At 52.0% G+C, this 15,992-nt stretch overlaps 1 protein-coding gene across 7 annotated transcripts in view; it reads left to right on the top strand.

Annotated features, from left to right (window-relative positions):
* Positions 1-15,992, top strand: part of ZNF831 (zinc finger protein 831) — a 108,517-nt gene that overhangs the window by 32,560 nt on the left and 59,965 nt on the right. For 6 of the 7 annotated variants that reach the window (XR_003204677.2, XM_073883987.1, XM_025853263.2 and 3 more), the window contains 2 exons: positions 7,288-11,019; positions 12,113-12,234. Coding sequence is in view for 6 of the 7 variants with exons in the window: in XM_073883987.1 (XP_073740088.1) it covers positions 7,324-11,019; positions 12,113-12,234 (3,818 nt within the window). In the remaining variant the exon portion in view is untranslated. The remainder of the gene's footprint in view (positions 1-7,287; positions 11,020-12,112; positions 12,235-15,992) is intronic. The other variant, XM_025853267.2, reaches the window with a different exon arrangement.

Genomic DNA, 15,992 nt, shown 5'->3' with positions numbered 1-15,992 from the left:
CTGAAAAATTCTCCTCTCTTTAGGCTGATAGATGTAGACGCCTTAGGCTGACCAAAGCGAAACTGATTAACTTGGAAAAGGAAAAAAGAGAGAAATGTCAGTAACTGTTAGCAGATTGTTCCCCTTTTGCACTTGTGCTGTGATAAGAGCCTGTGGGGAGTATCTCTCTTATCTTCCATGTTGATCCCCATTTTACAAATGAGAATCCTAAAGTGAGAGGAACTTGCTGCAGCCAGACAGTGGGTAAGTGGCAGAACTGGAATTTGAGCCAGGAAGATAGGTCTTTCTTCAGCCAGGGACCCCGGGCCCCAGGGATAGCTGACCAGAGATGCCACCTGGCAAACATGTGGCCTTCAGCAGAGGGACAGAGCTCCCTTGGAGCCAGTTCTGGTCCGGCTCTCCTCCTTCCTGCTCTGGGAGCCGTGGCTACTCCCTTGGGGACACAGGGCAGAGGGAAGAAGATCTGATTTATCTGGAGGGTCTAGCTGAAGTTGTCCCAGGTCAAGATCTTAAATTAGAGGTACGTTTCCCAAAGCATGGGACCATACCGCTCGGTTGTGCAAGATCATCTGAGGGCCCCGCAGATACACGTTTAAAAAGACTGTTACACAGGGGCTCCTGGGTGGCTCAGTTGGTTAAGCGACTGCCTTCGGCTCAGGTCATGATCCCAGGGTCCTGGGATCGAGCCCCGCATCGGGCTCCCTGCTCGGCGGGAAGCCTGCTTCTCCCTCTCCCACTCCCCCTGCTTGTGTTCCCTCTCTCTCTGTCTCTCTCTCTGTCAATTAAATAAATAAAATCTTAAAAAAAAAAAGTGTTACATATTTTAATAATAGTTTGAAGAAAAAATACTCTTTTTTTCTCCAGTTATTACAAGAATGTATTTATTTATTTAATTTACTTTGATAAGCAAAACATGGCATCATGTATACACCTTGGATTTCTTGGCTGATAAGGGTAAACGTCTTTTCACGTGTCTTTTTAAACACTGTTCTGATTTAAAAAATTTTTAAAAATGAATAGACTTAATTAATTTTTAAAAGATTTTCTTTATTTATCTGACAGAGAGAGAGGGAGAGCACAAGTAGGCAGAGAGGCAAGCAGAGGGTGAGGGAGAAGCTGGCTTCCCACAGAGCAGGGAGCCTGATGTGGGGCTTGATCCCAGGACCCTGGGATCATGACTTGAGTGGAAGGCAGACGTTTAACGTCTGAGCCACCCAGGCGCCCCTAGACTTAATTTTTTTAGAGCAGAGTTAGGTTTAAGGAGAAATGAGGGGAGAGTACAGAGAGCTCCTGCATAGCACTGACCCCCAGCCTCTTGTCCACTTTGGCCTGCGTTTAACGTCTTGCATTAGTGTGGGATATTGTTACAGTTGACGAGCCAGTATTAATGTGTCATTATTAACTGAAGTTCAGAGTTGACATTAGGATCACTCTTGGTGTTCTGCATTCTGTGGGTTTGGACAAATGTATAATGATACATATCTGCCATCACAGCTTGATAGCTCATTTTGTTTTAGTGCTGGATGATATTCCATTGTCTGGATAGACCACAGTTTATCCATTCACCTGCTGAAGGACATTTCGGTTGCTTCCAAGTTTTAGCAATTATGATGAAAGCTGCTATAAATATCCATGGGCAGGTTTTTGTGTGAGTGTAAGGTTTTGGCTTGTTGGGTAATGATATAGCACTCCCCCTACCCCATACCTTTTTTTCCTACCTTTTGAAAGTTGTAAGATACATATAACATACAATTTATCATTTCAGTCATTTTTAAGTGTGCAGTTTAGTGGCACTGAATACATGCACATTTTTGTGCACACAGCTCCCCTTTAAAGTAACCATATTCCAGGGGCCCCTGGATGGCTCAGTTGGAAGAGCATGCAGCTCTTGAGCTCAGGGTCATGAGTTCAAGCCCCACGTTGGGTCTAGAGATTACTCAAATAAATAGACAAACTTAAAAACAAGAGAGAGAAACTTAAAAAAAAAATAAAGTAACCATATTCCAGCAAACCCCAGTTACCCAGGGATGGGGAGGAAGTAAGGGCCTGAGAGGTCCCCACATGGCACAGCAGGTGACAGACAGACTGTGGCTTGGGAAACTTTTAGCGAAAACAGTGTACTTAGCACCAGGTTCTTCCTGAAAAGTTCAATGTGTTTAACACGTTGGGTACATTTCTCCATAGCCGCCTCTTTCAGGGCCCCAAACATGCATTTTTTAGAACCTGTTTGTGGCATTTCCATGCTCTTCCTTTGTCCAGGCCCCTTTATGGGTTGTTTTTGAAAAAAGGGATCTTTGGAAATAGTCACTTTCTTACAGCTTTCTGCCGCCTCTCCCTGTAAAGCTGCACATTCATACCAAAAAGTATTACGACCTTGGGGGGCTCAGAGGAGGTGGGGGGTTGCACATGTGGCAGAATGGAGGAGGTGAGGGGTTCTTCAGGCTCTCTGCGTGGTAGACCCTCAGGATGGCAAGGAGGCGAGCACCTGGCAATGAGTCTTGCCAACCAGGTGGTCTTTCCAGAGCCTTCCCTGACATGCCTGCCTTCTCCACCTTGTGCCTCAGTTTCCCCACTAGTCCAGTGGGGATAATAGGACCTGCTACCGCCTTAATTCAGAGTGAGAAAAATTAGTGGCGGCCCTTTGAGGTTTCCCTGAGAAAAGTGCCATCTCCCTGGAGGAAGGTGTTAGTTGGCTCATTATCTTGCCGGCAGGGATCAGCTGCCCCTAAAGGGTGTTGATTTTGCTGTGATCACAGAACAGCCTGCAGAGAGAGGAAAATAATCATCGTGGCAGGTGTTTCAAAAATGTAGCACTCTTTTTCTGGAATTTCTGTCTTGAAGCCCCGTGCTTCCCTGAGGCAGTCTGGGCTGCTTTTTTCCTTCCCCCATGGGTGGGCTGATTTCGGGGGGCATGTGGTGCTCAGCCCTCAGCTCCCCAAGCAGGACCCCCAGGACCCAACTGGAATTTTCCGGGTCCCTCCAGGGCCCCTCCCTGGGGCTCTGGTATTCACTCTGGAGCACGGGAACCCCATAGGCTTCCTCCATCCTGCTTGCCTGGACACGCACAGTGGGCTGTTTTTGCTCTGCCCTGGGCCCTCACCTGATTGCCCCAGGGAGTAGGGTCCAGGTCACACCTCCACTCAACTCACCCTGAAGCCAACTTTGGAAGGCTTCCTCCTTTTCCTCCCACCTCTCCTCCTTCCCACCTCCTCCTAACTCAGGGACCATCATAACTGAGGACTGGGAAATGGATTTCCTCCTTAGGGTTTAGGCTCTGGAATCCAGAAGACTTTACTCTTTTTCTGCCACAACAACTCCAGCAAAGCCCTGTCTACCCAGCTCCCCTTGCATTTGTAGGAGCCAGCTTCTGGCAGCGCTGCGAGCCTGACGGTGCTGCGGGACCCCCCAGAGCCGCCCGGTGTGTGCGCTTGCCAGCTGCACGGCCCGCATCTCACTGTTCTCCGGAGGACCCTCAGTGCATGACCGCTCCCTCACTGTGTGGGGTCACTGAGATATGTGTTCTGTACGGTCTCTGTATCCCCCTCGGGGTCAAGCTCTACCTGCCCCATGACACACACTCTGTAGCTTCCCTCACCTCGTCTTTCTCTCTCCCTTATGAGTGTTTCCTAGGGTCACCTCCCAAATAGAATCCTTGTGATGGCATCTCTTTTTGGGGGACCCAGCACGAGACAGCCTCTCTTCTCAAGAGCAATGAATGGGACCTGCTGACCGATGGGGGAAGAAGAGACAGGGTAGGAGGGAAGAGAGGGTGGAGGAGGAGTCACGAGTTAATAGTTCAAAATATCAAGGTATATCCTTGGAAGCCCAAATAAGTGGAGCTTTCCTAATTGTGTGCTTTCTTCGACAATTACTCCATGCCTGGCGCCGTGCTCCATATTCTCACAGACCGTTTCAGGAGATCTCCCTGTAGGTCTGCCCAGGTGACCTGTTCTCAGAGCTGAGGGATCTGGGTCTCAGGGATATCCACCAGCAAGCCAAGTGAGCAGGGCCAGGAACTCAATCCGATGGTTCTACTGGGAAGCATCTCAAAATTCTTCGGCTAGTAGGAAGGATGCAGTGCCTTGAGGTAAGCCATTGTCTATCCTTGACATCAGCTCTGAAGAATTCCAGTACCTTCTGATCTCTAAAGATTTTTGTCTTTAAATCTTCCCTTAAAAAATTATAACCTGTCAAATGTTTTGAGGCAGCTGGCATGGTGGTGTGAGATCTGTAACGTTAAATAGGTCTATAAGGAACAGAGAATGGGAGAGTTGGTTTCAGGATTAAAAAAAAAAAAAAGACTGGCTTGTGGCATTTGCTGATTTCTGTGGTGTGAATAGCCCCACCATGGCCAGTCCCAGGCTGTGAACATGACATCACTGAACCCAAAGCCGGGACGATACCAGGATATGGAGTGCTGCACAATCATGTGGCATTTCCATCCTGACGACGCAGTCAACAGAAACAACCCCCCGAGCACCGATAATGGTAAGATGAAATAAAATGATTAGCAAGTGATGAGCTTTACGTATTTAGCACCTTTTTTACTGAGGTAAAATTCACATAACATCAAACTCACCATTTTAACTATTTTAAAGTGGACATCTTGGCAGCGTTCAGGTACACTGATAATGTTGTACCACTGCCAGAACATTCTCATCACTGCAAAAGGAAGCCCTGTGCGCAATCAAGTGGCCACCCCGTATTCTCCCTCTCTGTCCCTCACAACCATTGTAATCCACTTTCTGTGCCTGTGAACTTGCCTCGTCTGGGTTTTTCATATAAATGGAATCACACAGGATGTGACCTCTTTGGTCTGGCTTCTTTCACTCAGCATTGTGTGTTCAAGGTTCGTCCCTGTGGTATCGTGGGTCAGCACTTCGCTCTCGTGATGGCTGAAGAATATCCCATTGTGTGGATGGACTGCATATTGTTTATCCATTCATCCGCCAGTGGACATTGGGGTTGTTCCCCCCCTTTTGACTGTGTTGAATTGTGCTGCTGTAAACATGCATGTACAAGTTTCTATATGAATTCCTATTTCCAGCCCTTTGGGGTGTGTGCCTAGAAGTTGAATTGCTAGGTCATATTGTAGTTTATGTCTAACTTGCTGAGGAGCCTCCAAAATGTTCACCATCTTACGTTCGCATAAGCAGTGCTCATTTGTCATTTCTAGCTTGTTGTTATTGCTGAAGATGTGCTGGTGTGAAGTCATGTCTCATGGTGGTTTTGATTTACATTTTTCTAATGACTGATGGTATCGAGCATCTTTGCCTCTGCTTTTGGCTCTTTGTAGACCTTCCTTTTGGAGAAATGTGTATTCAAGTCCTTCGCTCATTTTTTAGTTGAGTTGGTTGTCTTTATTGAGTTGTGAGAATTCTTTATGTATTCTGGACATAACAGATATGTGATTTGCAAATACTTTCTTCCATTCTGTGAGTTGTCTTTTCACTTTTTTAAAAAATTTATTATGTTCAGTTAGCCAACGTATAGTACATCTTGGTGTCCTTTGATGCCCAAAAGTTTAATTTTGGTAAAAAAATTTTTTTAATTGGTATAGGGGTGCCTGGGTGGCTCATTCTGTTAAGTGTCTGCCTTCGGCTCACGTCATGATCCCAGGGTCCTGAATTGGAGCCCTGCATCGGGCTCCTTGCTCAGTGGGGAGTCTGCTTCCCCCTCTCCCTCTGCCTGCCACTCCCTCTGCTTATGCTCTCTCTCCCTCTGTCAAATAAATAAAATCTTTAAAAAAAATAAAAAGTTGGTATACAATCAGGTTTAAAAAGTATAAGATTACATAAAACATGATTAAAATTTTTTTTAATTGTTTGTGCTTTTGATGTCATATCTAAGAATTCATTGCCAAATCCAAGGTCATGAAGATTTACTCCTACATTTTCTTCTAAGAGTTTTGTAGTTTTAGCTCTTACATTTAGATCTTTGGTCAATTTAGAGTTAATTTTCGTATATGAAGTGACATAGGGAGTCCAACTTCAATCTTTTACATGTGAATATCCAGTTGTGTACCTTTGTTTTTAAGATAACTTATAAGTTTATATAATTTAACTCTTAACTGTGGCCATGTTTAACAACTGGCTTGCAAAATTCCTGAAAATCAGCTATCATGAGCCAGCATGAACTGGTGTGAGCCGTTAGGAGCCGGTTCCCGCATGCCGCTACTTCTACCTTACCCAGCTTGCTGCAGAAACCTGCAGTATATATTGTTTTTCTGAAGGAGATGAGCTGGGGGATGATCAAAGGGTGCTTATGGAGCTCCTAGGGGATGGGTGTCTGAGTAAGAAACATCTGGAGACCCCATTCCTGTAACCTGGGCCTGTCCCGCCTCTTCCCATTGTATTTGGCTTTCCCTCCCATGGTTTGAAGAACATGGCTGGGTCTCTCTTGCTGTCCTGCCTTATATTTGCCCAGCTCTTCCCTCTGGCTGAGAGGGAACTGATTGTGTTCCAGTTGGATCTGGAGGGGTTTTGGAAACCCCACCTTTGAGCAGAGACCCAAGCCTGATCCTGAGGTTGAGGAAGTGCTCCTTATCCTGGTGGGGTAACCAGATGAAGTACAGGCTGCCATTACATTTGGATTTCAGGTAAATAATACATAATTTTTAGTGTAAGCATGACCTGTGCAAGATTGGGATATACTTATACTAAAGAATTACGTATTGTTTATCTGAAATTCATTTAGCAGGGAGTCTTCTGTTTTCATTTGCTGAATCTGTTAGGCTTCCCTTCAGGTCAGTTTTCTTCCTTATTGCCCCCATCCAATAGCAGAGGCTAAGAACTCCAGAGTGAAAAAGGTCCTAGGGAGGTGCTGATTCTCTTCCCCTTTTATAGATCTGGAAACCGAGTCCCGGCATGGAATCACTGTGCACTTTGAGGACCTTGCTAAGCTACACGACTTTTCTTTTTCATGAAGGCAGCACGTTTTCTAAGTGTCCCCTCTGCCCAGGGTACTGTGCTGGGTGTTGAGGGATGACAGTAACAAGCCCATCGTGTGTAGAGGGCAAGGGTCAAGAGTTCCCTTAAGGCATATGAAATAAGAGGCAGGAATCAGACAGACCTGGGTCCAGATCCTGATTTGCCATGTATTAGCTGCTTGTCAAGTCACTTCTCTCTGAGCCTCTGTCTCCCCTTTAATGTGGGGATAACTGTTTCTATGGGGGGATTGTTACCAAGGCTCCAGTGGGGTGATGAAATGCCAGGTGGGGGCAGGGAAGGGTTTACTGCATGATGAGAGAAGAGAGGTGCCCCCAGTAAAGTTTGGTGTTGCCCACAGGTCGCCAGGCATCCTGAACCACCCAGATGATGCAGGATGGAGGTGCCAGAACTCACTCGCGCTTTCTCACCTGCCGGGGGCCAGCCGGCTCTGGCTCCTAGACACCCAGGAGCCCCAGGTGGGCAGGTCTCATCTCACCTGACCCTGGGCCCTGTCATTCTGCCACCGGAGCAGGGTCTGGCCCCTACCGTGTTCCTGAAGGCCCTGCCCATCCCATTGTACCACACAGTGCCTCCGGGGGGCCTCCAGCCACGTGCCCCCCCTGTGACACACAGCCTCGACGGGGGCAGCATACCCTTTATTCTCAGCCCCCTGCTGCGGCCTGAAGGACCCGGCCCTACCCAGGCAGGGAAGCCAGTGGCCCCGGCACTCACCGTGAACATTGTGGGCACTCTGCCTGTCCTGTCGCCAGGCCTGGGGCCCACTCTGGGGAGCCCGGGCAAGGTACGGAATGCCGGCAAGTACCTTTGCCCACACTGTGGCCGGGATTGCCTGAAGCCCAGTGTTTTGGAGAAGCACATCAGGTCCCACACGGGTGAGAGGCCCTTTCCATGTGCTACCTGTGGCATCGCCTTTAAGACCCAGAGCAACCTGTATAAGCATAGACGCACCCAGACCCACCTCAACCACTCTCGGCTGTCCTCGGAGTCTGATGGCGGTGGGGGCAGCCTCCTGGAGGAGGGGGACAAGGCTGGGGAGAGCTCCGGAGCAGATGGCAGGGGGGACAGCAGCAGCCCGAGGGTGGGCGGTGGGGCCCGATCGGAGAGACCCCTTTCTGTAGGCGCCCAGGGTGCTGGGCACTGCCCAGCGCCTGCCATGCCCCTGTCTTCTGTTGCCAAGACCCTGGGTCTGAAGTTGGAAGCTGTTCCCTGTCCAGGGTCCACATTTGCTGACAGAGAGACCCCCGTGGACTCTGCCCACACGGCCTCCCCTGGGCCTGCCCTGGCTGGCTCCCAGCCGAGGTGGAAGCTGCCAGAGCAGACGTCCCCGACTGCCAGCCGGCTGTGCTCCCTGCAGCAGCAGCAAGTGGTCACGTCCTCGGAGAAGCCCTGGGACGCCAAGGCCTTGGAGGGCCGGCTGCGGAAGTGTGAGAGCACTGACTCGGGCTACCTGTCCCGCTCGGACAGCGCAGAGCAGCCGCCGGCCCCTGGCAGCCCCCTGCATAGCCTGTCGGGGCACAGTGCTGAGTCTGAGGTGGAGGTGGCCCTGGGGCCTGGGGGGCCCAGCCTGCAGCTGGAGAAGAAGCAGCTGGAGGAGCGCATCGCCTGGCTCATCTCCCACAATCAGGCTGTGGTGGACGATTCCCAGCTGGACAATGTGCGGCCCCGCAAGACGGTCCTGTGTAAGCAAGGCAGCATCGACCTGCCCATGCCCTACACCTACAAGGACTCCTTCCACTTTGACATCCGGGCGCTGCAGCCAGGCCGGAGGAAACCCGCTGCCCTCAGCTCGGCCCGTTCCACCTTCATCCTCCCGGACAAGGCACAGCCACTCTTCTTTCACTCTGTCCCCACTCAGCTCTCCACCACTGTGGCATGTGTGCCCATCACCAGGAGCAACTCACTGCCCCTTGTCGAGGGCACCAGGACATGGCAGGAGCCCCCGGGCCCCCAGGACGCCTGCCCCAGGAGGCAGAAGCCTCTAAGCCCCAGGCCTGCCCCCGCCCAACTGGTGAATGTTCCCAGCGGCCACCCCCGGGCCCTGGTCAGACAGGCTGCCGTGGAGGACCTGCCATGCCCCCCCACTGGAGACAGTCTGGTGCCCGCAGAGGACTCGGATAGAAACAGAGCTGCTGCTGGGGTGGGGGCAGCCAGCAAGGGCAGAGCAGGCAGTAAGAAGTGCAGCCAGAGGAAGCTGAAGATGTTCTCCCAGGACAAGTGGCAGGTGTATGGGAATGAGACATTCAAGAGAATCTACCAGAAAATGAAAACCAGTTGCCATGGAGGGAAGAAGGCAAGGGAGATGACCCTGGGTAGTGGGACAGAGCTGGCCCTTCCTCTCCAGGAAGAGTTAGCAGGGAATGAGGGCACAGTCCCATTCCAGGACAGGAGGACCCCTGTCCATGGGGACGCAGCTGTGGGGGCCAAGCCAGGGCCTTGCCAAAGTCCACTGGCCCCGGAGGGCTTCTTGGTGATGGAGTCCCCCAAGCAGAGGGAGATGGTGGCCAGAGCAGGAGGCAGTGAACAGCCTAGGGTGAACAGGGCCACCTCGCCCCCCACCCTCAGCTGCAGAGAACCCCCCTGCTTGGGCAGCAAGAGCCCCCTGCTTTCTCCAAATGGGAGGCTGGAGCTGGGGTGTCAGCTGCCTCCAGCACCTGGTCCCCTCAGGGGAGGTGACTTAGAGGCTCCCAAGCTGATTTTGCCAGACCCTAAGATGGAAGAAGGCACCAGTGGTGGTGGGGACAAGAAGGAGACCTGTCAGTGGACCCAAACTGTGCCAAGGCGGCCCAGTGGTAGCTCTGGGGAGCCCCAGCCCTCAGAGGACAAGCTCCCCTCAGAGAGGAAGAAGCTGAAGGTGGAGAAGCTGAGCTGCCAGGAGCAATCAGAGCCTCTGGGAACAGAAAGAGAGGCCCCAGGTGGCCCCGTGCAGGCCACGTCCCCACCATCTCAGAACCAGGACTGTGACCCTGGGGATAAGCCAGGGGAGCTGCATGGGAGTGCTGATGGCATGGCCAGGGGCAGGGCTGGGCAGCCGAGCAGGCCCTTGGAGCTTTCTGGCGCCCCCTCTGCTGCTCCTTCTGTGGCCCCGAGGCAGGTGGGGCTGAGGGAAGAGATCTTGCCATGTCCTAGAGCTGCGTCCCTTGGGCATCAGTCCCACCTGGCCACTCAGGCTCCTGGTGTCCTCGCTGCCCTGGCAGACACTGCCTTCCCCCCCAAGTACCTCCTCAGGTTGCCTCAGGAAGAGACCCACCCACCACCTCCCGTCGCCCTGGGGCCGGGACAAGGCCAGGACCCTGTCTGCAGGAGAAGGTGGCCCGAGCAACAGGCATCCTTTGTCGGGTCAGGGCTGGGGACCCTCTTGCCTCCCTGCCCGGCTTCAGGCTTGGCCCCCACTGGGGCAGACAGCTTCCAGGAGGACCCCAGCTGCTCTAGGCCATGGGGCAGGAGAAAAAGGGTGCAGGGAGAGGAGAAAGGATACTTGGACACTGGCACCCCAGCAGCGGGGCAGTCCCATGGCTCATCCAACAGCAGCCCCAGGGAGACAGCTTCTTTCTTGCCCACCCCAACGTGTGCCACCTGGAAGAGTGGGCCCCCTGACACCCGACACCTCTGCGCGGGCAGCACTGTGGTGGGGGCCAAGCTGTCTGGGGGTGTCCTGAGTCCCTGCGCACTTAGCAGGGAGTTGGGACCTCCTGAGAATGCCCCGGAAGACCCTCCCTCGGGGCCTCTGGCTGGGCTCAGTTCCTGCCACTCCTTCCTCACAGCCCCCACGCCCCCCAGCTGGCCAGAGCTGGCCTTGTGTACCCACTCAGAGACCCTGTGGAGCTTCAGGGCCCACGGCCCTTTCCCGTCATTGAGGGCTGAGCCCCGACTCACATGGTGTTGCTTGAGCCGAAGCCTGCCTCTGCCCACAGAGCAGAAGGAAAAGGCTGCTTCTGTGTACCTGGCACTGCACTTCCTTGGTGGCAGCGCGCAGGACAAGGGTCCAGACGCCCGGCCCGTGAGCAGGGCAGTGGTGGGAGGATGGACGAAGACAGGCCTGGGAGAAGGAGGGCAGGTCCAGACATCAAAGGTAAAATCCTCCTTTGCCTAGGGCCCCAGGGCTGGGGGAGTGTGCTTGGCACACTCGTAATGATGGAGAGGGGGCGTGAAGCCACCCCGGGGAACACTTGCTCTTTGTGATACCGTCTTCTCAGCCTGCTCCCAAGGGAAGTGGGGCTGCCATACACGGCGGGATAGATAAAGGCCAAAAATGCAACACAAAACAAAATAATGAAAAAATACATTTCAAAGGAAAGAATTACTGTACCAAGACCCTAGATGAGATACTTTTCATCACTAGACGTTAAATTTAACTCTGAGCTTCCCGGTAACAGCAGCAAAAAGTGAAATGAACACAGCCCAGGAAAGCTCTGTGGGTGACAGAGGATTATAAACTGGAAATTGTTACTGAGAGACTCCAGGTGAAACACCTTCTCTTACAAGGAGAGAATTATTGAGGCACCTGGCTGGCTCAGACGGTAGAGCATAGGACCCATGATCTCGGGGTTGTGAGTTCGAGCCCCACATCGGGTGTAGAGATTACTTAAAAACTAAAAAAGAGAGAGAGAGAAAGAGTTATTATACCAGGAACTCAGGAAGCAATTACTATGATCAGATAACTTAACGTCCGAGTTCCCTGGGAGTGGCCAAAAGGGAAGGGGCCGAGTGCTCTGGAGTTCTCACTTGGTGACCAGTAGTAAGTTTGTGGTCCCATCTCGAGAGCGAGTCCATACATCTGGATTGTGTCCGGATCTGGGAAGTCTTGGGCCAGGGCAGCTGAAGAGGGTCCTGGAGCCTCCGTTCTGACGTAACCGTAGGCAACAGTGGCAGAGCCGGGACTCCAGACCCTTACGGGCTCTTCTTTGTCCCGAGAGTGGTGATTAATAAGGAATGTGCTGAGTCTCAGATGGGGGTGCGAGGGGCAGGGCGGGTGGGATCCGAGACCCAATTGGGCCCTCCTTCCTCCAAAAGGCCATTGGGTACAAGGTGCGGGGGTTCCTGGAGAGGTGGAGTTGGGGGCTAGGGGTGGGGGTGGGGAAGACCTGGCCACAGTGTTCCCTGGGCCTCCAGTTGACACCATAGGGCTTTGAGCAATATGATGCCAACATGCCTGGTATTTTCAGCTCTCCTGCCCAGTGGCCTCAGGGATGGTGTCCCAGCCTGAATGGAAGAAAGGACCGCCGTGGAGGAAGGTGAAGATGTTCCGGGGGAGTGGCAAACAGAAGCTGAGCATCCGCTCCAGAAGGTAGGGGGTGTGGCCACCTCTGTCTGGCCCATGTGTGCTCATCCTGTCAGGAGCTGCCAGGGGCGATTTGCTAACCCCAGGAAAACCTTCACCGGGGTTCCAGAGGGTCTGTGTAGGAGTGAGGGTCTGGAGGTTCATGGGCAAAGGAATCAGTTTGTTCCCCATCAGCCCATCTGCACAGCACCCTCCCCCGACTGTGCTTTTCCGGGGGCACCTCTCCAAGGCCAGGAATCCAGTAAATATTTGAAATAACTGAGTTGAGAACACATCCACCCGTTTAAGTCCTGAGGAGAGAGTGCGTTAATTATTTACAGCTTTTATTGCTTTTTTATTTATGCAAGTGGTACATGTCCTTTGCAGAAAAGTTCGGAAATATAGGCCAGCAAAGAGGAGATGATAAAGCATCCTGGTACTGCCTCTGTTCCGGGGAGCATTACTGGTGTGTGTGTAAGGTGCTCCCTTCCAGACTTTTCTCTGTGACACGTGCATGCACAGCATCTCCTGACAGACGGGACGCACAGCTTTTACTAATACCACTCTTTCATCGTTGACAGTCTTGCCCCTTTGCTCAAAACCGTTTAGCTGCTGGGGATGAGGGGGCAAGGCCACTCTTTCACCAGGCCCCACCCCTCTGTGCTGCCTGATAAGCTGTTGGGTCTGGTTTTCCCGTGGCCTTCTGTCCTGCTCAGGGTGACTTCGTGTTGCCTCCCTGTCTCCTGTTCTCAGATTCACATGCTGAACCCAGAGCCCTGATGCTTTCCCGAATTCCGCCTCCACATCTCGGCCCTCTAATCTCCCCTTCCTGGAACATGCCTGCCTTCTCCCCTCATTGTCAGTATTTGACCCAAAGCTGAGATATTCTTCAAGAGGCAGTGCAGATTCCTAATTCTTCCCTACAGCTGCTCAGCACCTCTGTGGCTAGAGGTGATGTGCCCTCTGGACAGGCTTCGAGATGAGGCCCCTGCCTGTTTCAGCTGTCTGCCGGACCACGTGTCCAGAGCTGGCATCACTGAGGGCTTGCTATGTGCCGGGCACTGTAGAGTGACCCCCATTTTTCCCCTGAGGAACCTGAGACACAAATCGGGCAGCCTCTCCAAGGACCCAGATGTGAATCAGCAAGTCTTCTTTTTTTTTTTCAAGATTTTATTTTGTTTATTCCAGAGAGAGAGAGAGAGAGAAAGAGAGAGAGCACAAGCAGGGGGAGCAGCAGAGGGAGAGGCAAAAGCAGACTTCCCACTGAGCGGGGAGCCCGATGTGGGGCTCGATCCCAGGACCCTCGGATCATGACCTGAGCCGAAGGCAGACGCTGAATGACTGAGCCACCCAGGTGCCCCTGAATCAGCAAGTCTTACTGCAGAGCCTGTATGTAGATAGCAGCTTGCCCTGTGCCCCCCAGCCTGTGACGGGCATGAGAGTCACCTGGAGTTGTGTGGGTTTTCTTGTGATGCTGAGACACGTTCCTCAGGTCTGAGGTGGGGCCTGAGACTCTGCATTTCTAACAGGATCCCAGGTGATGCTCAGTGTGCCAGCCCCCGGGAGCACTCTTGCAGGAGCTATTCTTCATGCTGTCCCAAACCACATTTCATCCTTCCCCAAAGAAGCCCAGCTGTTCATAGGTGAATGAAAGAAGGGTCACTGCCTGTGTGACAGGGACATCCAGTCCTACCGCAAACCCCTGAGCCATGCAGAGTGGGGGAGGGATGGCTCCCTCAGGGAGAATTTGGGTGCTGTTCTCAGTTGGAATGAATGCTAGCCACACCAAAGAGAAGCTGCTCATGGATTCAGAGAGCACAGGGATGTTGGTAGGTGGCCATGTGCCCCGTCAGTATCTCCCACATTGGACTGATGTGGAAGAAGCACTAAACTGCATGTAGTGACAGCTGCAAGCCTGTTTCTGGGCCTCAATCATGGTCCCAGGAGAGCTGGGGTGAGGGACAAGCATGCATGCCTCATTGACTGCTCCCACCTTCTCCAGACTTCAGCTTAGCTAATACAACAGATCATCACCATGCACCTGCTGGGTGTCAGGCGCCACCATGGAGACCAGAGGGGAAACTTTCCCAAACCAGGCTGGTGGTGCCTGGCTGATGCTCCAGGAAGCCTGGAGAGGCGTCTGCAACAACTCCTGGGCCAAGCATAGCCTGGGTGAGAATCTTAGGTCTAACCACATTTATAAGTTTTGACTCTTAGTAGCCAAATAAATACCAGATTTCACATAAAAATCTGCATTTCTAGCGTGTCTTGAAATACCTGAAGCTCTGGAGAATCTGGGCCTGCCCTCCTGCATGGCAGCAGCTAGCTGGAGCTGAGTAGCGGCCGCCCCTGTGGACACCACCTGTGCTCTGCACCTCGCCTCAGTCCCCGCCCCTCCCTGTGGAGTTACACTGAGCTTGGTCTTAACATCTGGCTTTGCGGGAGCCAAAAACTGCCTCCCCCATCAGTGAGCTTCTCAGCAAGAGCCCATGGGTGGGAAGGTAGGTGAGGGGGGCATTGGCTCAGGGGTAGAACAAGGAGGGGTCTGAATCCTAGATGAGGATGAGGCCCCTGAGATTTTTATATCCATTGAGCATTTATCGGGCAACCATGACTGAGCCGTCATTTGTGCCTTTATTGGCTTTTGACTTTCCACTGAGTTCATTCCAGCTGCCTGGAGCTTCCAGCGTTGGCGCAGGCAGACCCTCTACCTCCTCCTACACAGCTCACCTCTGGCTCCTCATACAGCTGGCTCCCCCGTCTCAGCAGAGACAGCACCATTGCAGCGGGACTTCCCTGACCTCTGTACGTCAGTGTTCTCCCTCCCATCATCTCCCTCCCACCATCTGGTTTTATTACCTTCATGGCGTGTTGGCACAATTTGTTTTTTTGAGGCATAGAGTTCATGGTAGCTTGCTTCTTAACACCAACAATGGAGAGAGAATGTGCCTCTCCTGCCTAAATAAGTCTCTGACCTCAGAGATCTTCTTCTGAAGGACTTGCCTGATTAGATCAGGTCCACCCGGGATAATCTACTTGATTAGAAACCTTCATCCCATCAGCAAAAATACCTTTACCTTTGTCATATTTTGTTAATTAGGAGCAAGTCACAGTTTCCACCACACTCACAGGAGGAGAGGATTATACAAAGGTGTGACTTATAGGATCACCCTAGGGTGTGTCTGCCAGAAATGGCTTTCCCTGGCTCACCCAGCTTATGGAATTAGGGCTGCAATCTGAGTTTTCTGATCCAGTGTCTTCCATTGTACCACTCATGGTGAGTGGTTGCTAAGGTTTGTCCTTTTAATGAAGGACACACATCTCTGGGGAGGTGTTCAGAAGGGAATACGATGCTGGGCTTATGAGAAAAGAGTTCCCTTTAATGGCATATTCCTTACTAAGCCACTGGTTTGATAGCATTTGGCCTGCAAATATTTGATAAAGATGACTGATTTGTTTGACTCACTCGAGGTCTCAAACTCAGTTCATTTTCTGGTGGTGGATGGCATAGTTGGATGATAGAGCTTCTTGGAGAAGTGTCCTCTCCATTTCTTTCATATTTAGTCCATCTTCAGAAACAGGGATGTAGTGCCCAGTCTGAGGGGCAGTGTTGGGAAAATGCTGAAAGGTAGTGCCTAGTCTAAAGGGGCTTCGTGTTCACTGTTCAGGAGGCCATTTCACACAGCTTATTTTTTCTCTTTAGTATATTGAAATCCATCCATTTCTCACATAGTAACCTACGGGCAATTTACAACGGAAGTTAATAGTAACATAGGATTTGTTTA

This window comes from Callorhinus ursinus, unplaced genomic scaffold (assembly GCF_003265705.2).
Source record: "Callorhinus ursinus isolate GAN/ISIS: 27379988/994484 unplaced genomic scaffold, GSC_fseal_2.0 scaffold53, whole genome shotgun sequence".
Taxonomy (NCBI): domain Eukaryota; kingdom Metazoa; phylum Chordata; class Mammalia; order Carnivora; family Otariidae; genus Callorhinus; species Callorhinus ursinus.
Note: the sequence above shows the minus strand (reverse complement) of the source record. Positions and strands in the feature narration are given on the sequence as shown.